The following is a 23,574-nucleotide window of genomic DNA, read 5'->3' on the forward strand; positions in this document are numbered from 1 at the left end:
CATAAGGTAAAGAAATTGAATCAAATGAATCATAACTTTATTATGTATGTCTTTATTGTATTAATTAAATATAATTATAATTTTTTTTAGAGCTATAATAGAATTGATTTTCTCTTTGTCTTGGGTTGTTTGATTAACATCAATGACACGGACTTAAGTAGGTTAATTGAGGTTACTGTCTCTTTAAGAGAATACATACCACTTAAGACATAAACACATGTTTTTATTAGAAAAAGAATACTGTGAAGATAATTTTTTTGTATGTTTTTTTTAAACATGCAAATAAACTTTCCTCTTTAATTTTGCGTGTCAATCCGCAAATCGAATTACATATGAACCTAACCGTGGGTCGTTGACTCGTGACCACAGATCAACTGCAAGCGCAATGCTTTTTATTTTCCACACGCAGTCCACACAAACACTTGAAAATGTGCACATTTGATACAGACATTATCCTACATGTAATATAAAGCGGCCCGCTCATTTTAAGATGCCAATCAACATAAAAATTCTGGCTAACTTTACGCCACTGTCAAATTCCCCCATTTACGAGTCGTTTCAGTAAGGATAATGGTCACATTTCTAATAAGAAAAGCATAATTTGCAACCAAGGCCATATTATGACAAACAGAAAAGATTAATTTATTGCATTAGTAATCGTTATAGAGTGAAACTGACTATAAAGAGATGACTTTCTTACCTTATGGTTCTTGACGTTGCGGTTGTCCTGTCGGATATTCTTGCGTTGCATATTTTGTATCTGGCAAATCTTTTTTATTGGCACGGTCCAGTTCAAAGTCTTTATAACCAAACAAGACTATTTGTGGAGCTCGACTAATGTTGTCTGCCAGTTTTGGCGCGGTTTGAATTGTGCAGCTTTAAAGGCACAGACGCTGATTAGTGGTGCTGACGTCACAATAATAGTTTTTATTTTAATGAATTTTATTGCTGTTTGTTTATAAGTTCAAGTCATTGTCGAATCTTTCCCGTCAAGTCAAGTCTCAATAAACTTGTTCTAAAGTCAAGTCATTTTCATACTTTAATCAAGTAAGTCGCAAGTCATGAAAATGTGACTGGAGTCAAGTTATGTGACTCGAGTCCCCCACATCTGCTAATTAATGTCATTGAAATATAAAACAGCACCTGTCAATGTAGAAATCCTTTAAGAGCAGCAAACATGGCTTGTAAATGCTTTATTAACTCTTTCTCCACCATTGACGATTTACCTTGTCAATTAAGACAACATTTGCATAAAAAACATGTTCCTGATGAATTTCTAAATGTTAATCTGCAATACGGTGATTATCCACTAGATGGTGCACTTACTCAATTCATGAAAAAACGTTATTTACTAATTTTAAACTCTGTGTATGTTTTGATAATCGTTCTGAATCTGACATCTAACACAATTCGTTCACAAAAATGTAATTATTTCAGCTTTTTGCCAAATAATTTTATTTTTAAAGAAAAATACCCAAATTTAAGAGTTTATAAGCAGAGAAAAAAAATATATGTAGATAGCGTTTTTCTTTTTTGTTTGTTTGAAAGCAGATGGTCTGTTCTTTCATTTGATATATTTGTATGTTTATATAATTTTAGAAGAAAATTTTCCTGGAAGGCATTTTGAAGGCAACTTTTTAACGCATGGCTTGCCGGAAATGATAGAAGTTGTAAAACAAATTGTTTGAGATAGTTGTACTCTTCATTTATCTGTAATATTCATGGATTCATATACTGCAAAATTGTGCAATTACCTATTTTTTATGTAATGGAAAAGTAATGTAACAAGTAGAAATGAATATATTATATTTTTGAGTAACTAACCCAACACTGGTCAATGAAAATAATTATGCATTGTTTAAAGGTGGAGATTTGAAACTGTTTAGCTGCGCACAATTTCAAGATAATTAACAATTTATCGTTTTCACCTCTGAAAGTGAGGCGTACACTGAAAAATTATCATAAGATCAAATTTAGATGCATTTTATAAATGGGGCCCCAGCGGTAAAAAGCGCAACTATTGGTATATCTATCATTATTGGTGACATCATTCTAAGTAAATAATGTTAGTTTTAGCAAATGTAGTTGGTATCGGTGCATCCCTCCCAATACGGTGATTCTCGCGAAATTAGACTAATGAGGTGTCATAAAACATTTTGATAAAAAAAGTAAATGCAAAGTAAGAGTATAAAAACATTATTTACACATTATTTCAAATGACATACAAACCAATCTTGTTTTTTTTTTCACATTTAAAAGGAAAATTTTATTACCGCAACGTGTCCATGACTGGATTTGGGTTATTCGACATGGTAATATTTATAATTAAAAAATTTAAAAAATAAAAAGCTTCAGTGCATGTTATACTATAAACATTTACAGTAAAGAAACATGTGGTATTTTGTGATCATTGGTAAATGTAGAGACAATAATAAGGAATATAAATAAAACTAATTGAAATTTTCAATCATTGTTTAAGCCCTCAAGGAACTAACATTTTCAAAAAAAAAATTGTAAGGGACATAATTGACTGTGACACTCAAGATGGCTACCAGGTAAGCAGTTCTTATTTTTTCTCTCCAGATTAAAGTTGAAATTTTGCTTGTCATAGTACCTGGAAAACTTTTTAATTGTCATTACCGAAACATGAGTTTGTAAATGCATATATTTAATATAATATCATGTTGCTGTTATGATAATTTTTGATAATGATAATCTAAAAAATAAATAATTCTACAGGAAACATTTTTAAATCCTCTAAAAATAATGGTTATAGTAAGTTCAGACCTTAATCTTATATGTGCAAAAAAAAAATCTGATGCTGGATACCATCTAAGTCTGAATTTCGTGAGAATCACCCAATAACATTCCTGTAGGTCAAACAGTACAGTATGGCGCTAGCAATGCAGAGATGAAAGGTTTGATTAAAATACATACGAGTGCCTTGAATGCAACAAGTTTCTGATAAACTATCTACCAAATGTATAAATGCGTAAAGAAAAAATATTAAAAATCTTTATTAACTATACATCTTTATTAAAACAAATCATAGGTTGTTAAAAAAATGCAGCCTTACAGGAGATCTCTTCCATACCATCTTTCTTTTAAGACAGGACCAATCATAAACTATTGCATAGACACTACACACCAGAAATAAAGTCAAGTGTTTAAATAACGTTTGGGAAGATGAAGACTAGAGATAATTGGTTCAGTTCAGTGTGACTGCTATTTTAAATATTGGCCTTAATGCTTGATCACATCTTAAAACCAATGAGCTTTCACAGCTTAGGTGACAACAGCAAATTTATTTCAGAGGTAGAGCAAGTTGTTATTTTTTAATTGAAAATTATTACTAAGACAAAAAATTTTTGCTCTGATGAATTGTTAATAATAAGACCAGGAATGTGTATTAAATCAATAGGGGTGTTTCTGTTTATCAGGATGTTAGTTTACAGTAGTTAGACCATAAGTGCAAATGCAGAATAATATATTTCTCTCAGATAAAGGACATAAAGGCAATCCGTTCATTTATTAGCACATACTTCATTCCCTTATGAAGGTTCACGTCATACATATCCATTCAATTCACCATCTTCACAAACCTGTAAAGGACTTAAGAGTAGCAAAATAGGTGCAGTATGAAAATAAAACACATTCTTCTGGGTTTCTTTAGGCAGTCAGGAGTCTTAGTGACTTAAAAATGTTGCCTATACATCTACTTGATTTATTTTTTTTCTCCTAAAAGGCAAAAACATTCAGATTGCGTCAGATTGTTCATTTCTTACCCTTACGTGTACTTGTATATATGGTGGCTGGATGTCTTGAGTTTCAAGATGCTTGAGATAATTTATGACAATTTCATTATCAACCAGGTTAAATAATATTATAAAAGTATGCACAAAGATTTTAATATCAGTCAATGCAAACAAATACAGGCCTACCTTAATATCAAAGGGGAGGAGTCTAATTCTCTAATGAACACGTAACTGCAGTAGAAAAGGATCCGTGGTTTATCTGAACACTTTCGTTTTGTTTGCCAACGTTTGCAACTTTACCAAAAAGGTCACATTCAGTGCTTGGAGTTCATATCCCAAGTTGTCCGCACAATGGCTTGAGCCTGTAATTGTCATCGAGTTGCCCATCAAAAATCCACGGCACACTACAATTGTCTTTGTCCTTCGCAAAACTGAATCTGTAGTTTAAGGTTAGTTCTTTTTTTCCCTTCTGAATGTCTGGAAAGAGGGAGTCTGTCAGCTCGAGTACTTTATCTTAGATATCTGTGAGGTGGCCGTTAAAGTGGAGGCTGTCGACACCACAGGGGCCATGGTGGCGTTTTGACTGCTAACAAACATGGGATCCAAACAAGCCACCTTGGCGGCGAAGAAAGCGTGAATGCAGTGAAGAACCGCAAACAGGTTGGAGAATTCCAGCTCCTGGTAAATCAGAAAAAATGGCAATCTGTGAAGCTTTAGCTAGAAATGCAAGTTACCCTTGAGCTAATATCAAAATCAAAAAAGTACTGACACTTAAAAAAGCAGAATTCACTGTAATCTATCTGAATAACTTTCATTTTTGCCTGCTTCAGCTATAAAACATTGATGTTCCTCTGGCAAGGATATGATTTATTTTAAAATAGCTTGCTTAGAAATAAGGTTAACATAACGTGGGATCTAGATTTAACACATTTCCATATATTCATAGAGAAATGTGTGCTATAAAGTATAAGATCTCTGGTATAAAATATAATACCTGCCTTTTTAAAAATAGATAAAAAGCTATAGATGGAAAAAATCATATTTTTAAAAGACAAATCGTATTATATACTAAGTTTCAATTAATGATATAAAAAAAGTACAGTTACCTTCGCTTCAATAAGTTTTGTGTCTTGATTCTGGAACAGGAACTTAATTTTACTTTTGCCGTCATCTGAGGATCCTTTAAGCTGCGAGAATTTGTATCTCCACAGCACCACCTACAATAAAGTTGAAATAAATTACAACTATTAATGCACAAATGCCTGCACTGTATTACTCTACTCAGCGCTAATAAAAGCATGTCACAGGTGTATGAAAATATCTTTCAGAACAAAGTGGCTTTGGCTAATGTGCTGTCACAACATCATCATAATAAAACACTAATAATAAATAACATAAAAATATCTTTACATGACTACATTGTGTACAGTGTATATACAGTACATGTTTATTTAACATACTGTACTTCAATGTGCACTTGTACAAAATGTACAAAATGGTCCCGAGCTGTCAGTCTTTAAAAAGGTCATAATCTACAATTTAGGTACAGATACCGAATGTATATTTTTGATACCCATATGTACCTTTGAGGTACTGATATGTAACTGAGGTACTAATGTGTATCTTCGAGGTATGAATGTGTACCTTTGAGCTACTGATGTGTAACATCAAGGTACTGATGTGTAGCTTCGAGTTACAGATGTGTTCCTTTTTGCGGTACTAATGTGCAACTTTAAGATACTGGGGCGGCAGTGGTTGAGTGGTTCATGTAGGTTGTCTACAAATCGGAAGGTTGGTGGTTCAATCCCCGGCTCCACCTGACCAAGTGTCGAGGTGTCCTTGTGCAAGACACCTAACCCCAGCTGCTCCCGACGAGCTGGATGGCGCCTTGCATGGCTGACACCGCCATCGGTGTATGAATGTGTGAGTGAATGGGTGAATGTGAGGCAAAATTGTAAAGTGCTTTGGATGGCCATTGGTCTATGAAAGCGCTATATAAATGCAGTCCATTTACCATAATATGTAACTTTGAGGTACTAATGTGTAACGTTGAGGTACTAATATGGTAACTTTGAGGTACTGATATGGTAACTTTGAGGTACTTCTGTGTAACTTTGAAGTACTAATGTGTAACTTTGAGGAACTAATATGGTAACTTTGAGTTACCAGTATGTATCTTTAAGGTACTAATATTTAACTTTGAGGCACTAATGTGTAACTTTGAGATACTAATGTGTAACTTTGAGATACTAATGTGTAACTTTGAGATACTAATGTGTAACTTTGAGATACTAATGTGTAACTTTGAGATACTAATGTGTAACTTTGAGGAAATAATATGGTAACTTTGAGGTACTAGTAAGTATCTTTAAGGTACTAATTAGTAACTTTGAGATACTAATATTTAACTTTGAGGCACTAATGTGTAACTTTGAGATACTAATGTGTAACTTTGAGATACTAATGTGTAACTTTGAGGAAATAATATGGTAACTTTGAGGTACTAGTATGTATCTTTAAGGTACTAATTTGTAACTTTGAGATACTAATATTTAACTTTGAGGCACTAATGCGTAACTTTGAGATACTAATGTGTAACTTTGAGGAGATAATATGGTAACTTTGAGGTACTAGTATATATCTTTAAGGTACTAATTTGTAACTTTGAGATACTAATATTTAACTTTGAGGCACTACTACGTAACTTTGAGATACTAATGTGTAACTTTGAGGAAATAATATGGTAACTTTGAGGTACTAGTATGTATCTTTAAGGTACTCATTTGTAACTTTGAGGTACTAATGTGTAACTTTGAGGTGCTAATGTGTAAATTTAAGATACTAATATGTAACTTTAAGGTACTAATGTGTACATTTAAGGTACTAATGTGTAACTTTGAGGTGCTAATGTGTAACTTTAAGATTTTAATATGTAACTTTGAGGTACTAGTTTGTACCTTTAAGGTACTAATGTGTAACTTTGAGGTGCTAATGTGTAAATTTAAGATACTAATATGTAACTTTGAGGTACTAGTGTGTACCTTTAAGGTACTAATGTGTAACTTTGAGATACTTTTATTTAACTTTGAGGTACCAATGTGTAACTTTGAGGAACTAATATGGTAACTTTGAGGTACTAGTGTGTACCTTTAAGGTACTAATTTGTAACTGAGATACCAAACTTTCATTTTGAGGTACTAATATGTACCTTTGAGATACTAAATTGCACGTTTTGGTACCAATATGTACAGTACCTCTGGGGTACTAATATGAACTCTTTAGGTGAAAAGGTGTACATCCCAGTGACAGCCGGGCACTTTTTTTGACCACATTTTCTGACAGTGGGCATATATACAGATGTGCCATTGTTTACAGAAGTCTGCGCTGGGGGAAAAGCAAGTTATATTTTATGATGTCTACTATCAGCTGAAACATGACCTTTGTCACATTAATTAAAAAACTGGGGAGGATGTTAATAATTTACATTTCAAATAATACACAAAAAATTCATGAATAAGACAAAACAGTTTACTAATGGCTAAACCCATTCACATATATTTTTAAACTTTCTTGAAAAACAATGTGACATGAATGATGCATAATTTGCTAGATTCAGAGCCCAATACAGAATTCACTCTGAGATAATATTGTGACAAAAATGCACTGTACATCACAGCACACAATAGCTATAACTATTTACAAATCATCCAGTTAGCAAGTATGTTTTATATACTTACAATACAGCTAAAAGTAAAATTTTTAACTTAACTCTTTCACCGCCAGCGTTTTTAAAAAAAGTTGCCAGCCAGCGCCAGCGTTTTTCATGATTTTCACCAAAGTTTAATGCCTTCCGGAAAATGTTCTTCTTTAAATATATAAACATACAATATACCAAATGAAAGAACAGACCCTCTGCTTTCAAACAAAAAAAAACGTTTCATCCTACCTTTAGTGGTTCTTTTGCAATCAGCTTTTGAATATGGGTAGGTTTTTGCAAAAACACCATATTTTGAGCAAAAAGTAGAGATAATTCCATTTTTATGACGGACTTTTCATAGAGATTCCATTCAGAGCGATCTTTAAAACAGACACGGACATGCAGCAGCTTGCCATAGGGCAATACTTCCGGTTTTAAAAAGTTGTGGAAGGGCGCCACCTGGTGGATAATAGCGGTATTGCGGAAAGACGGAAAATCTCGTCATTGGCGGGGAAGCGTTTTCTCTTAATTGACGAGATATCTCGTCAATGGCGGGGAAAGAGTTAATTTTGTTTTTCACAACACCCATCCCCTAGACTCACCTTCGACGCAGCATCAAAGCACACAAAGCCCATGTTAAAATCGATGGTTAGTCCCATGAGATGACTGTCCACTATGCAAGCGTATGTTTTACACTAAAAAAGAAATATTTGGCAACATTAATGAGACAATTTAGCAGAAACAAACATCTTTATCTCTTAAATGTTTAATTAGGACATAAAGTGTTGTGCGTAATTATTTGGGGAAAAAATTAACACCAGCATCATCAGGGTACGGACACATTTGTTTGGTTTAGTGGGACAAATTGCACCACTCTGTTTCCTAATGTGGAGCAGTTGCCTAAAATCCTTTGAATTTGTGAAAAACAACCTTTCACATTTTTACACAAGTATAATCTAGTATGAGACCTTGTAAACAATAGTGTATTTGTCCACAACGTTTCTTCGTGTTGAGATAAGTACTGAATAACAAATCACATTTAAACTCTTTTGGCACAATGCACATCACAGTAAGGTTGTTTTGTTCATATGCCAGCCAGCATTGTCTAGCAAGTGCCGTTTCTTTTTCACAATCTTATCCGTGCTCTGCCGGTTCTATTTATCGTGCCAAAAAGACAGATATCTCGCTGAGCTAGACACAACATCGCCGCTGATATTCCCTCATTTCATTTCTCCCACTTTCATTTCATTTCGCTCCGATTCATTTCATTTCAGAGTTTCATTTAGTCTTTCTGAGAGAAACTTAATTAGAATGAGTCTGAATGAGGTTAACTGTGCTTGAAGCTGACCCGGGGGATTTCTGTACCTGTATTCTCTCCACTTCGAAGAACGTTGCCATCTGAAAGGCTTTCTCCCAGACAAGCAGGTCGCAGTCCAGCTCCACGCTGAAGAAGATGTCCTCCCCTGAGTCTGTCTGGACACTGAAGCAGTGTTTCCGTTTGTCCACCAGCTCGATATCCTGCAATCCATCCACAGAAAACATTAAGAAAGAAATTCGCTTAAAATGTGCATGTTTCTTTTAAGAGTATGGATTAGGAAAGTTGAGGACCCCCATAACCTTTTATATTTGGGGTGCTGCCATTTTGTAGTATAATCCAAAACCATAGAGTGGACATTATTGAGTTCAATGCACAACAAAAACAAGTGTATTACTGATATATAGATGGTTTAATCAGACACATGTTCATCGTAGCCAACTACTGTCGTAAGTTTCGTAGGTACTGACAAAGTTCAACAATTTGGTGTTTCCCGAAACCATAGTTCAAACAAACATTTGCAAGCTGCATCGCAAACTTGTGCGGGTTGAACGACAGCTCTTCACCTGTCGTTAGAAGCATAGTTCCTTGTTATAATATGTAAAATTACGTTTATCATGCTTTTGAACAAAATAAGCAAAAAACATGTAGTACATTCTATATCCATCATTCTGAATATAAAAAAAGTTATTTTACGTCTTTAAGTTTTTAAACAGAATTAAAGCGCTGCATTTGAAAACTGCGAGCTTTAAGACCCTGGGGAATCCCTGGAAAGAGTGACGTAAGAGGAAACTTTCGCATGAACTAAATATCTTGGAAATAAACAACAGAAAACTAAATCACGATAACAAAATCAGTCTTCCAATGCAATATATGCTATTTACAGCAGTAATCTGACATTAAATCGATTTGCACAGATTAAATAGTACTTTACCTCCCACGTGACATCATCAACTATGTTGCTAAACCAACATGGTTCAAACGACGAATGTGCGACAAAGTTACTATGCTTTCGGGAAACAGTTGTGAAAAGGTAGTTTGTTTCTCCAACTATGCATCGTACTATGGTGGTTCAGCTACGAGTTACGTTGTGTTCGAAGTGTCATGTGTGTTGCTCGTGTTTTCAAAATATGTGTTTGTTGCGTTATGTAAACCATGTGCATCCCGTGTTTTGTCAAAATAAGTGCCTGCTGCACAGGCGTCAAAACCGTTTATGATAAAAGAGAAGCTCACATTCTCAAAATACACGCAAGACACTCCCTTAATAGTAAACTCTGATTACGCATGAGATTATGCGAGTATCTGGCAAACGAGAGCGTCTCTTTTATCCTAACCCTTTAGATGCATCTGCAGCAGGCATTTATTTTGAAAAGACACGTGATGCACACAGGTTCACTCGACTAGCACTGAATTTTTTAGGTAAAAGATGACAACCAGTCTATCTGGCACATTTAGGGTTAAGGGCGATTTATAGTCGTGCGTAGGTCCTACGGCATAGCAGCGACGGCGTAGGTTCCGCGTCGGTTTTCATTTATACTTGTGCGTCGCCGTCCGCGTCAATGTGCAAACACACGCGAAACCGCTGGTTGGCAGTAATCACGCGTGTAACCACAGTAGCAGCAGAAGTCGTCACAGAAGAATAAGCTAAGCAAGTTAACCCACAAACGAAGAAGAAATAGCAACTTGTTGTGTATAATTTTAGAAGACCAGCAATGATGGAAGTAAATAAACAGCGACTTATGTTGCAGTTTGAGTTCTCAACTTGGCTCATCGTTGTTTTCACCGTCTGAAACGGAAATACCTATGACGCAGAGGGGTTCTGGTGGACCAATCACAGAGCTTGCGGTCTGCGTAGAGCCGACGCGCTGTTAGGAATTTTGTGAGGTGCGCGTCAGGCTACGCAGAGCTACGCACAGGCTACGGATAGCCTTCGCCGTAGCTACGCACGACTATAAATCGCCCTTTAGTTTTACTAACAGCTTGCGCCAGCGCAAACCATAATTTTGGCTTAAATAACAACTGTCATGATTTACTAAAGACGCACAGTTGAAAATTAGAGCTGAAAAGGTGTGTGTATAGTTATTTTGCGACTGATCTTATTGCATATGCATTTCTAGAAGTTTCCCTTTCAGACGCAATTTTTTGGGAGAAAATTATTTAAATTATTCACACAATGCGATTTAATGTTTGTGCGCGTGTTATGACTGGTATTTGTGCGATTATTTAAATAAATTATTATGACTATTTACTTCAATAAATTGAAACGTGTGAGGAGAGAGGGCGTGATACAAGGGATTCCCTCATCATAGTATTACCTTATCTGACATCACCATGGTATATTTATTTAAAGGTTTGCAAAAATGTCAAACATAATTTCAATGTAAACACTTAAATTTCTTTGACTCATACCTTCAAAATCTTGAACATGATCTCATAGACGGTGAAGGATTTCTCTGCTCTCGTCCAGTCCCATGTGGTGACCTGGAAGAGTTTAGATTTTCTTCAGTCACATCTGTCAACTAATTCAATGAACACAAGATTAGCTTTGGGTCAGTTGCTCTTGCGCTGAACCTGAGAGGATGATTCAAATGCGAAGCAAGGTAAACAACGTCCTGCTCGCAAATGACGGAGATGAGAATGAGTCACTCTCAATATCCGCTGTAACCTTTAATGCCAAAAGGCCAATGAAGATACATCATGGCGCAGAGAACTCAGAAGTGCTTTCTGTTTGGAGTAAAGTAGCTCAGAGCAGACAACTGAATGTCAGGACACCAGTCAAGTAAACACATGCAGCATATTGTCTGGGATGCTGGAAGACCATCTAAAGGTCCTCGAAGGCATTGTTACAGATAAACTGATATGCCGTTCTTGGAAGAGTGCATTAACTTTCAGCTAACAACTCCCTGCTGGGTTGAGAGAAGCATGAATTTCTGTGGAGGTCTAAGTTGGTCTATGTCTGATTTGGTGACCATTTCAAAGGCACAGGTTTGCTTCCTGTAAAGATGTAAAGATAAAAATGGTTTCGCAGGTGGACAAGCACACCAATGCTGTTCACCAAACAAAATATAATCTGGTTCATATGTGACCCTGGACCAGCCCCGCCGCTCCCATAACGCGCATCACGCGCTGTGCGTAGGGCACCAGGTCCTGAGAGGGCACCAAAATAATAGCCTAATGAAAAAAAATTATAATGCTGATAGAATTTCATTAGCCTGTAGAAATATTATTTGGCACTTTTTATCCATGTATATGTTACAAAAAAGGGGGAACGAGATAATTTAATTGCTCTAGTATAGAAAGTATGCCCCCCAGCCTTTGATGGTCCGTGCAGGTTGATCGCGCGGGCGCCTGACGAAGTCTGACAGAGACTGTTTCTCAATCTGAAGGCTGCAGCCTCCAGAGGTCGCATTTCCAGGCTGCATACTTCATCAAAACGTTTTTATTTCGTAAAATTAACAATTATAAAATTGACTATTATTCTTAGTTAATCGTAAATTGTTGTAATATGCTTATGACTTGCTAATGTAATGTTCAGTTAACTGAAATAAACCAGGCTTGATGACGTATGCAGCCTGCATATGAGACCTCGCGTAGGCTGCAGCCTTCGGATTGAGAAACGGCCAGTCAGCAACTTTTGGAAATGGCCCCGAAAAGGAGTCATGATCGGAAAAAAGAAGAAACTGCGGGATGATGCCCGTGCATCACTTGCAGGTAAATCCATCATGTTTTATCATTCACTCCTAAATAAGGGAAATGCGCATGTGCTGCAGCTGCTGCTAATCGTAATGCGCCTCGAACTTGCTGTGCTGACATTAATGTTAGGAAACTATGTTGTTATAATTTATAACTTCAGTGCAAGCTAAATTGAGATTTTACTGTAAAACATTACCTATGCATATGCATTTTACAAATAACTGACGGCAGCTGTTACTCTCTTTACTACGTTTCTTTAGATATTAAGCAGTAGTTTATTTTGTGGTTTATTTTGACGTGATGGTTAATACTTTCTCAGTATAAGTTAATGTTAGCAGTCAGTGCACATGGTAGGCTAACAATTCCTGACTGTTAAATATATAAAAATATAAAATGTCACCATGTATGATATGAAGCAAACATTACTTTGACACTTAGTTCTCTTAATCTTTGTTTTATTTAAGAATATTGAGCATTCTTGTTTACTTATTGGTGTTTATTTAATGTAATTTATTTAAAGTGACATTGTACTTGGGAAAAACATGTCTGGATTATTTTTATTTTTTATTTTGCTATTCTATTTAAGTTTGGTAATTTTTTTCTATTTTGCTATTCTATAAAAGTTTGCACTTTCAAATGTGTAGTGTTTGTTGACTAAAGCTGTGAAGATTTTACTTTCTGCTATTAATTTATATGTTTGGTAATAAAAAGTTAAACTTGCAAAAAAAAAAAAAAAAAATTCTCAAGGTCGGGGGGCATTTTAAAGGAATTATGCTTAGGGCACCAAAATGGCTAGCAGCGGCACTGCCCTGGACCACAAAACCAAGTCCCATGGGTAAACTTGTAGCAATAGCCAACAATACATTGTATGAATCAAAATAATGTGCCAAAAAAATATTAGGATATTATGTACCGATAATGTTCCATGAATATATGAATTTCCTACCCTAAATATTAAAACTGTTTTTATGATTGGACGCAGTGCTAAGGACTTTATTTGGACAACTTTAAAGGGGATTTTCTTAATATCTAGATTTTTTTGTACACTCAGATTACAAATTTTGTTTCAAACATTGTCATATCACAACAAGACCATACATTAATGGAAAGCTAATTTATTCCACTTATGAACTTTCAGATGATACATAAACTCGATTAAAAAAATTATCGACCATTATGTGGTCCAGGGTAACATATATTAAACAATATAGAAATAGTGTACAGAGGTGAGCGAGGCACAAACTAACGCGGTGTTAATTGCAACGCAGCTACTTTACATATTTATACAGGGCCGAGCAATCTGTGCTTTTGGTCTTTTTCTCCTTCTATCAGAAGATGATCTCATGTGAATTAGTGAAAAGTTTTGATGTGTTTTGGTTAAGATTTTGAACAAAGAGTGTTTTGGAGGCAGAAAAGTAAATTTCTTCAACTTATGTTTTTTCCATTTCTGAGTTGGGAGTGTAAGTCACCAAATCCAACCTTATATTATTTTAATCAGCCTTGTTACCTAAAACATAACAGCATTTTGAAACATGTCACCAACTCCTAGTAAATGATAGCTGGGATTGAAAAAAATTCACAGCGGGTTAGTTGTCACACTGTGTTACAATTAAGCCTCCAGTATACAATGATAATGAAATTAAAACAATGTAAATACTATTCATCAAGGTGATAACTTTTTATACAATATCAGGGAAAAGAACTCACAATTATGATGATTATTTGTTTTAATTGTGCAGCCCTTTAACAAAAATCTATTTATATGCATTGAAGCCTAATACAAGGATGGATAGATCAAGGATCATGGATGGATGATATATATATTATTATATATATATATTATAGGCATATATATAAACAATATCTACCTTTAGTATAAAGACAGAATTTTATTGAATTATTTGTGTTTAAACCAAATTTTCTAGCAGGTTGTACAACAAACCCTTTGTTTGTTACAATTAACCCCACCTATAGGTTAAGTTGTAACGTTTGCACTCCTGTCGCTTTGGGTGTAATTGTACAATGGCGGTAGGTCCGACAAATAAACTTTAGGGGCCCTATTTTAACGATCTGAAACGCAAGTGCGAAGCGCAAAACACAAGTGAGTTTGTGGGCGGATCTTGGGCGCTGTTGCTATTTTCCCGGCGTGAGAAATAACTCTTGCGCCGCGCGCAAATCAATAAGGGGTTTGTCTGAAGTAGGTTCATTATTCATAGATGTGGTTTGGGCGTAACGTCAAATAAACCAATCAGAACGCTATCCAACATTCCCTTTAAACGCAAGGGCGCAAGTTACATGGCGGATTGCTATTATTATGACGGATTTACCAGGCGCACGCCAGGAGTGGTTCACAGCCGAGGAGACCGACGTTCTTGTAAGAGCAGTCAAAGACAGAGAAGTTGTTTTGTATGGGGATGGGAGAAACCCGCCCAAATCAGCGTAGGTTAAACAGGCGTGGGAGGAAACAGCCACAATTCTCTCATCAGCTGGCATCCCCAGGACGTTGTGCCGCAAGCGCTACAATGATGTCAGGAGACGGGGGAATCCCAAGCTTGCCAGCATAAATCGGGCACGCCGTGTAACGGGAGGTGGATCTGCCTCCACACATGACCTGACGCCAGCAGAGGACATCGCTGCGTCCACCCTCACCGCTGAAAGTGTTGAAGGCGGGCTTTGAAATCGGACCCAAGAAACGCAAGCAATCCAACCCCAAAGTGCACTTACAAATCAAGTCCATATACATTAAGTTTTCTTATGAAAACATTTTAATTATTATTTACATAAAATAAACGTAATACAGCCACACAACAAACTTATGAAAATATTTTAATCGTTATTTACATGAGAATTTTTTAACGCAGCCACACAATAAATAAAAACTATCACCACAATGCTCACCACTATGATTTCCCTTATCTCATGTGTTAATATTTTTTATTATAACAATTTATGATTTGCAAAAATAACTGTTGCATCTGTGTAGATTAGAAAAGCAAAGTGCCACTGACTTTAGACTAGTTTTTTTTGGTCAGTGGCGCAATTGTTTTTTGAAACTGGAAAATAGCATCAGGGATGGTTTGCGCCGCAACACGCCTCCTTTTTTGCGCTGAACCGCCCAGGGAGCGCAAGTTCATTCCCTAGTTTGCCGACGTGCGTCTGTGGAGGGAAAAACCCGCTGTGCGCCGGTGCAAAATACGAATGATACATGCGTCACTGACAAAGTCACCTGCCCTGGATGCAAGATAGGGCCCAATGTGTTCATTTGTAGCAAAGAGGTGTGTGTTGATTGTGTAAAATATTATTCATCTAACTTAAATATTTTTTGAATAATAGAGCCAAAGTCAAAAAGCGTTAGGTTGTGCCCCGCTCTCCCTTATGTAAAAGTTATGAATATTTATTTAAAATATGATATATTTTTTCTAAATAATTTTTGTTTCATTCTGCCAACTACCAACAACATTTCTGCCAGGTTCCTACATTTTTTTTTTTTTTTTTGCATTTTTATAGAATGCAAATAGAAGATAGAAAATAGAAACAGGGAAAAAATGGTCAAAATGACAAAAATATTATATTTTCTGATTTTGAATACTGCAGAGAAATTCAAATGAATTTTTCAATAACAAAATGCGATTGTTTTTACATGTACAGCAGTGGTTCTCAAACTGGGGGCCGCGAGATGGTGCCAGGGGGGCCCCAGTTTTGACGACATTTTATAAAATAAATAAATTTATCATGAATTCTGTGGAATTAAACCTAAAAAAAATAAGGCTACTAACCAACAGCACTACTTTGTATCAATCAATATGTTTTGTTTAATTAAAAGTTGTGTTTTAGAACAGTTTTTTGTCATAAATTGTCTTTGAGGGGGGGCGCGAAGGAATACACCGTACATTGGGGGGCCGCACGCTGAAAAAGTTTGAGAACCACTGATGTACAGTACTGTACACCACCACCAGACTTGTTGTTTTTATTTTCCATCTATTTTATTAAGATACAAACTGAAAATACAGGAAATATGTACAAAAAATATATAAATTTTCAGGACTAAATGTCTTCTTTAGGCATCGTAAGTGTTTAGTGTGACATCTCTTGGCACTAAACACATCTTGAGCGTTTTTGAGCAGAATGAAGTAAAAAGACTAATTTCTTTAAAATTAGAAATTAGGATTTAATTTTATTTAGGTTTAAAAGATCCTGCAGTTTCCTGCTATTGCTCAAGTGGACGGGGAGTTTACCCTAAAACTTGACACATGAGTTTACATTTTATACAGTTTTTAATACTACACACACATTTCTTGTATTTTCTGGATGTATTCTATTACAGAGACTGAGAAACAATTATATATGATCACTATAACTTTGCTAAAACATCAAATCTAATTCTGGCTTGGTGGCTTAAGACTTTTGCAAAGTACTGTATTTAAAAAAAAAAATCTCAGTAATATACATTTTATGTAATAATCCTGATTTTTAATCACATCTTTAATGTGTTTTTGTATCTACTCAGTCTTTTACATTGCTGTTGAGTGACTTTATGTCACGTATGAGATTTGCTTTTGTTAAAATTTAACAAACAATGGACAGCAATGGTCGTAATAAATGTAAAAATGATGATTAAAGGCAAAACTGGAGCGTAACAGACAGGACAGGACATGAAAATATGCAAAATGGCAACATTTAGCAATGAAAACGACTGTGGTAAAGAGTGATAAACTCCATAAGGTCCTACAAGAATTATGATTTAAGTCATTTCTAAATTTATCCAAATTGCAATGTGTCAGAAATACATGAAAAACGCATGTTAAAAAGTATCATGTCAAGTGTTGATTATTGAGAGCACAGAGCATCTGTTTAAGCCGCTCTCGTATAATAACTCCAGAGAGCTGTTGGACAAACTGCTAAACGCTGTAAGTTCTCCACAATGTCACATCTCGTAATTGGGTTTCGCATCCTAAATGTTTGATCTGCCTCCCACTCCACGTTTAAATTACAATTAATAACAGATTGGATGAAGCTCTTTGATGTTTCGATCACGTCAGGATGGATTTATTAAGTGCCGAATAAAACCACCCCTCACTTCATCAGGACCAAACCATTTGATCTCAAATAAAGGGGGAGTCGGGCATCTCTATTTACCATATGTCCATCCAATCATACCAAAAGCGTGGCTGTAATCACAACCTTACGCTTCGAGGATTATATTTATGCTTTATCCCAATTGTTTTTCCAGAATTATAATTGAGGTGTTTAAGTTAATTGCTGATGGTGTCCAGAGATTAGAGTTTATTGAATGGAAGCGTCAGAGCTTCAGGTCATCTGATTTATCTTCAGACGACTGAACAGATTAATGGATTTCATAAAGTCGATACAAACTGAAGAAAATAATGTGGACACTAACCGCCCAGGGGTGAATATAAATATATTTTTAAAAGAAAAGCTCTTCCAGAATGTAATGTTTAATGTATTTATTTACTCTATCTCATGCTGTTCGAACAGCATGCTGTTGTTTACTAGAGCCCGACCGATTTATCGTTTTGCCGATTTTATCGGCCGATATGAGCATGTCGCAGATATATCTGTATCGGCGTATAAGCTGCAGATATGCGCCGATATGAACGTTTGTTACAGAACACATTAAATGCATTTGAAAGATGTAAGTACTTGTTTGTCCAGCAGAGTGCGCCATACTGGTTGCTAATGGTGACCCAGATCACTCACTGTAGTGACATCAGCCAATCCCCACCCCCTTCACTTCAGTCAGTCTCTCAGTTCAGGTGGCGGCAGCGGCAGTCACGCGGTTTCTTCAAAACAGTTTACACCTGGTATTAAGACGCGCTTTGGTCGATTGGATTATAAGTGGACGAGAGAGACACATTCCTGTTTACATTTGGTGGTTTTAATCAGTCTTTTTTGTCCACTTGCGAGTTGTTTCAAACGCAAGCGGAAGAAATGACGCGAGGCGGAGAAAGGACGCGCTTAAACTGACAGGCAGTCTGTTGGAGTACAGCTGCTTGTGCTGTTACATGCTCATTTCAAAGCAATTGATTAAATAAGCTCGCGCAACTTTACACCCTTTCTTAAATAAAAGAGGCGGAGAGCAGACGCTTTAGTTTGATAAAAGTTTAAAGTCCCGGCAGAACACTGTGGGTTCGTGTTATAAAAAAGTTGTGCAGTACATTAAACATTAGCCTACATCAGTATGTTGTCAGTAATTCAAGCATTGTCGTCTTAACGGTAAGTTTTTAATTAATTTGTGAAGTCCATAACTTACTCTAAAGCTAATAAACAATGACTTTATAAGTTTCCATTTTTTTAAATAAGCCCAATATAACATTATTCTCGTTAAAACTGACAATGGTTTAAGTTATATGTATTTTGTTTTGTTTGTGTTTTAAAGTTATTTATAATAAGTCAAATTTACTGTTTTGTGCACTTATATCAGAATCATTTTGGATAATAAAGTTTATTGTTAACTTGTAAAACACACCTGCCTATATTACATGTCTTCGTCACGTCATTTTAAGTGTTTGATCACCACATTTGTGGTGTGATCATAGAGTGATCATTGCAAAAAGTATTTATATATAGTATATTCTGTTAATGTATATAGTGTATTATATGTACAGTAGCCTGCTGTAGTATAATATTCTGTAGTATATGTGTACTGTACTATAATATGCACATAATGAATATCGGCCGATATATCGTTATCGGTCTTTTTTTACTCTCTAATATTTGGATCGGCATCGGCCCCAAAAAATGCATATCGGTCGGGCTCTATTGTTTACAAAATTGAACAAAACACAAGGAAAATTTCTAAAACTGTTTATTTATCAAATGAAAATTTGTGCATCTTGATGAGACAAAAAACCCACCACAGCTGTTGTCTATAAGTGTAACCGTGCACCACAGAACCAGTCATAAGGGTCAATATTTTGAAATTGAGATTTATACATCATCTAAAAGTTGAATAAATAAGTTTTCCATTGATGTATGTTTGTTAGGATAGGATAATATTTGTAAATCTGAATTCCAAGGGTGCAAAAAAATCTAAATATTGAAAAAAAAGTTGTCCAAATAAAGTCATTAGCACAACATCCACCTACAAAAATAAAGCTTTGATATATTTATGGTAGGCAATTTACAAAATATATTCATGGAACATGATCTTAACATAATGATTTTTGTCATAAAAGAAAAATCAATAATTTTTACCCATACATTGTTGACTGGTTTTGTGGTCCAGGGTCACATATAGTCTCTACTTTTGTGTTCCAATAAAAAATAAGAAGTTTTGAATGACAGGAGAAAAAAATTAAAGGAAGACAGATTTTGAATTGTTGTGTGTTCCTAAATGAATAACTACTGTAACAAAAAAACGTTTCAGCAAAATTTCTTTTAAGCTTTTATCTTATTAGCTTTTTAAGCTTATTTGTGAACATTTTTAAAGTGTTTGTGTCTGCAAGTCAAACAAATATTTTGCACATACACATATAAAATAATAAAAAAAGACTTTAAAGAAGAACTTACCGGAGGTGCTGAGAACTTGAAGAGTGATGAACCCCGTAAGGCAAGAAACTTTGGCGTATACATTCGGTCCTGAACTGAATCTTGCTCTTTCTCATCCACCCAGCCCATATAAATGATCTGAACGACAAATATACAGACAAAATGGTTAATGGGCCTCATTTATCAATCTATAGGTACATTCACACTGGGCGCCAGCGTTAACGCTTGACGGAAAGCGACGTGTTTGAAGCGTGGTCAACAGCCAATCACAGTGGCTGCAATAGATGCTCCACTGTTCTTCGGTCTTTCATAAATTTAATTGGCTGGCTCTGCACTAGGTTATTTGCATAAGGCGATGTGAATGGCTGACGCACGTGTTGGCGATTGAAAAGTGGAGAAATGTTCAACTTCTTCCGGAAGAAACGGCAGTGACGCGACATTGACGGATCCACTAGGTTATTTGCATAAGCCGATCTGATTGGCTGACGCAAGCGTTGGCGCTTGATAAGTTGAGAAATGTTCAACTTCTGGCGGGAGAAACGGCAGTGACGCGACATTGACGGATCCACTAGGTTATTTGCTTAAGCCGATCTGATTGGCTGACGCACGCGTTGGCGCTTGAAAAGTTGAGAAATGTTCAACTTCTGCCGGGAGAAACGGAAGTGATGCGATACTGACAGATACACTTGGTTATTTGCATAAGGCGATCTGATTGGCTGATGCACGCATTTGCGCTTGAAAAATTGAGAAATGTTCAACTTCTTCCGGAAGAAACGGCAGTGACACGACATTGACGGATCCACTAGGTTATTTGCATAAGCCGATCTGATTGGCTGACGCACGCGTTGGTGATTGAAAAATTAAGAAATGTTAAACTTCTGGCGGGAGAAGCGGCAGCAACGCGGCGCTGACTAATCCACTAGGTTATTTGCATAAGGCCATATGATTGGCTGATGTACGTTTTGCCGATTGAAAAGTTGAGAAATTTTTAACTTCTGCCAGGGGAAACGGAAGTGATGCGGCGCTAAAAGACCCACAAGGTTATTTGCATAAGGCAATCTGATTGGCTGATGCACGCATTGGGGCTTGAATAGTTGAGAAATATTCAACTTCTGCCAGGAGAAACGGCAGTGATGCAACGCTGACGAATCCACCAGGTTATTTGCATAAGGCGATCTGATTGGCTGACGCAAGCTTTGGCGCTTGAAAAGTTGAGAAATGTTCAACTTCTGCCGGGAGAAATGGAAGTGATGCGATACTGACAGATACACTTGGTTATTTGCATAAGGCGATCTGATTGGCTGATGCACGCATTTGCGCTTGAAAAGTTGAGAAATGTTCAACTTCTTCCGGAAGAAACGGCAGTGACGTGATGCCGACGGATCCACTAGGTTATTTGCATAAGCCGATCTGATTGGCTGACGCACGCGTTGGTGATTGAAAAATTTTAGAAATGTTAAACTTCTGGTGAAATGAACTAATATAAATGAAGCCTCGCTCCTAGAGTTTATGACATGAAAAAAAAATTACTTGGACAGAAGAATACTGAACTTGGAAGGAAATTAAGTTTGTAAAACTAAATGAAAACACTTTTTATTTATTTAACTTTTTTCTCTGCATTCCTTTTCAAACAGAAAACATAAATCTCGCCAACTCAAAAATTGCGTTCACGAAGTAAAACCTGACGTGAGATTTGATCATAGCCACTGCTCACGTCCATATTAATAAATGCCAAGTCTTGCGTCAAAGCGTTCGTTTTCTGTCGTAGGCTTGTTTTATAAATGATGCCCAATGAGTTTAATGAGTTTTACTTTGTAAATATCCTTAAGGATGGCCGAGACTAATGAGTCGCCTCATATTAGCAAAACCAAACTTTAACTCAACATTTCTCACCTCACATAATAAAATCAAGCATTTGTCAAATAACGAAGTGCGATTTAAAGAGCAAAATGCTAAATTTCTGTGTGGGAAGTCTAAAATCACTGCAACACCGCAACCAAAGTTCTGTCGGTCTCGTGATGTCACGTTGCTGTAAATGCAGAAAATGTAAATGTCTACTGCAGGGTATACGAGGAAGGGTGGCGCTGTCACAAATCATCATTCAAGTGTGGTGACCGAGTCATCCAAGATTTTATTTAGGTCTCTGCAGGCATCTGTCACCTATTCATGGTCCAATTCGCACTTTCTCTGAAATCGAGATGGGGAGATCGATCATTCTTACCTGCTGGTTTACTGGAAAATTTCTATTTATCTTCTTAACCTGCAAGAAAACGAACAGATTAGACTTTCTATGCAGATTGCAAAGACCCGCTTAGAAGAATAAAATGGATTACTTTTGATGCATTGTCTAAGATTATAAGGTACAAACATTTAATGGACATCTCAATCATAATTCTTTATTAAAGGGCAATTTAATCTGCTCTGTAGATAACTGACATAAATAAAGCATTTAACCAAATGACCTTTACTGCGTCTATCGTGCATCAGATAGAAAACCCAACCCAACACGACCTAACCCGTCTTACGTTTTCTTTTTAAAAAAAGAGACTCGTATATTCAGTCAGAGCTCAGCGTTTCTCCCGCTGTGAGGTTTTATTCATAATAAACATTATAACCGGCATCATTACCTACACTACCCCGGCCAATGACTTCACCCTTTCAAATGACTCGAACAGTTTCATTTGAATGTGAAATAGGGTTCGATTGTATTCATAGGAAATGGACTGAAAGGTCCTCCAGCTGGTCTCGCCGCATGATAATCCAAACCGAACGCCACAGTATCATGTTTTGAAGAGCAAACTTATTATGCACGAGCGTATTTTCAGCACGCTTAAAATAGGCAGCTGCGAGATGGAGCGTTTTTGTAACGGGATCCTCAAGGGCGAGCGATTTGGACTCTTCATTCCGCCGTAATTAAGGGCGAAATCCATCATTGTTGCCGTTTTAATTCCCTAATCTAGTGCAGTGAAGGGATTACAACACACGACCTGCCTGGCAAAAGTGAAAATTTCTTCTGGAATTACAGGCTTTATTGGGAATAAATTATCGTTTTCATTTCAAATGCCCCTGATGGTTCAATAACAGCACATGCTCTTGAGAGACAATATAACTCCATAAATCTCTGAATGTCATAGCAGCACATGGACCACAAATCTTCTGGTTTAGCGTCATTCATCAACGTATTTTGGGCCGTCTTCACAGTACCCATAAATCCAATTTGTGTTTTCAGTCTGATCTTTGGGACTGCCTGTTTGAGTTGTCATTATACAAGCGATACAATACGATTTGTTCAGACAGTTTAGTCAATACCCAGTGTATCTACATCGGTTGGGTAGCAGTGACTTAAGCATCAGCACAATGCTTTTCATTCATTACTATATAATCATTATACAATAAAACCATGCACATACCGGGACAGGCTTCGTGGATTTCATTTTGCATTGTATTTTTAAACAGCGTGACATTCGAACGATAAATCTGGAGTTTCAGATCGTTCCCTTTTGCTTTAATGACAGCATGCACTCAAGCTGGCACGGACACAGTTAATGATCCATGTTTCCCAGGATGCTTAGAAAATATTCCCGTGCTTTTTGAGTGCTTCTGTG

The 23,574-nt window shown here is 36.3% G+C and overlaps 1 protein-coding gene across 2 annotated transcripts in view; it reads right to left on the reverse strand.

Annotated features, from left to right (window-relative positions):
• Positions 1 to 2,388: 2,388 nt before the first annotated feature.
• The window catches only part of sntg1 (syntrophin, gamma 1), a 59,601-nt gene continuing 38,415 nt past the window's right edge, over positions 2,389 to 23,574 (reverse strand). For both annotated transcript variants that reach the window (XM_065258612.2, XM_065258613.2), the window contains exons 13-19: positions 22,191 to 22,229; positions 19,991 to 20,107; positions 11,177 to 11,248; positions 8,818 to 8,970; positions 8,055 to 8,147; positions 4,862 to 4,972; positions 2,389 to 4,433 (exon numbers count right to left, since the gene is read on the reverse strand). In XM_065258612.2, the coding sequence (XP_065114684.1) occupies positions 4,251 to 4,433; positions 4,862 to 4,972; positions 8,055 to 8,147; positions 8,818 to 8,970; positions 11,177 to 11,248; positions 19,991 to 20,107; positions 22,191 to 22,229 (768 nt within the window). In that variant the 3' untranslated portion in view covers positions 2,389 to 4,250. The remainder of the gene's footprint in view (positions 4,434 to 4,861; positions 4,973 to 8,054; positions 8,148 to 8,817; positions 8,971 to 11,176; positions 11,249 to 19,990; positions 20,108 to 22,190; positions 22,230 to 23,574) is intronic.

Source organism: Paramisgurnus dabryanus, chromosome 22, assembly GCF_030506205.2.
Source record: "Paramisgurnus dabryanus chromosome 22, PD_genome_1.1, whole genome shotgun sequence".
NCBI lineage: Eukaryota > Metazoa > Chordata > Actinopteri > Cypriniformes > Cobitidae > Paramisgurnus > Paramisgurnus dabryanus.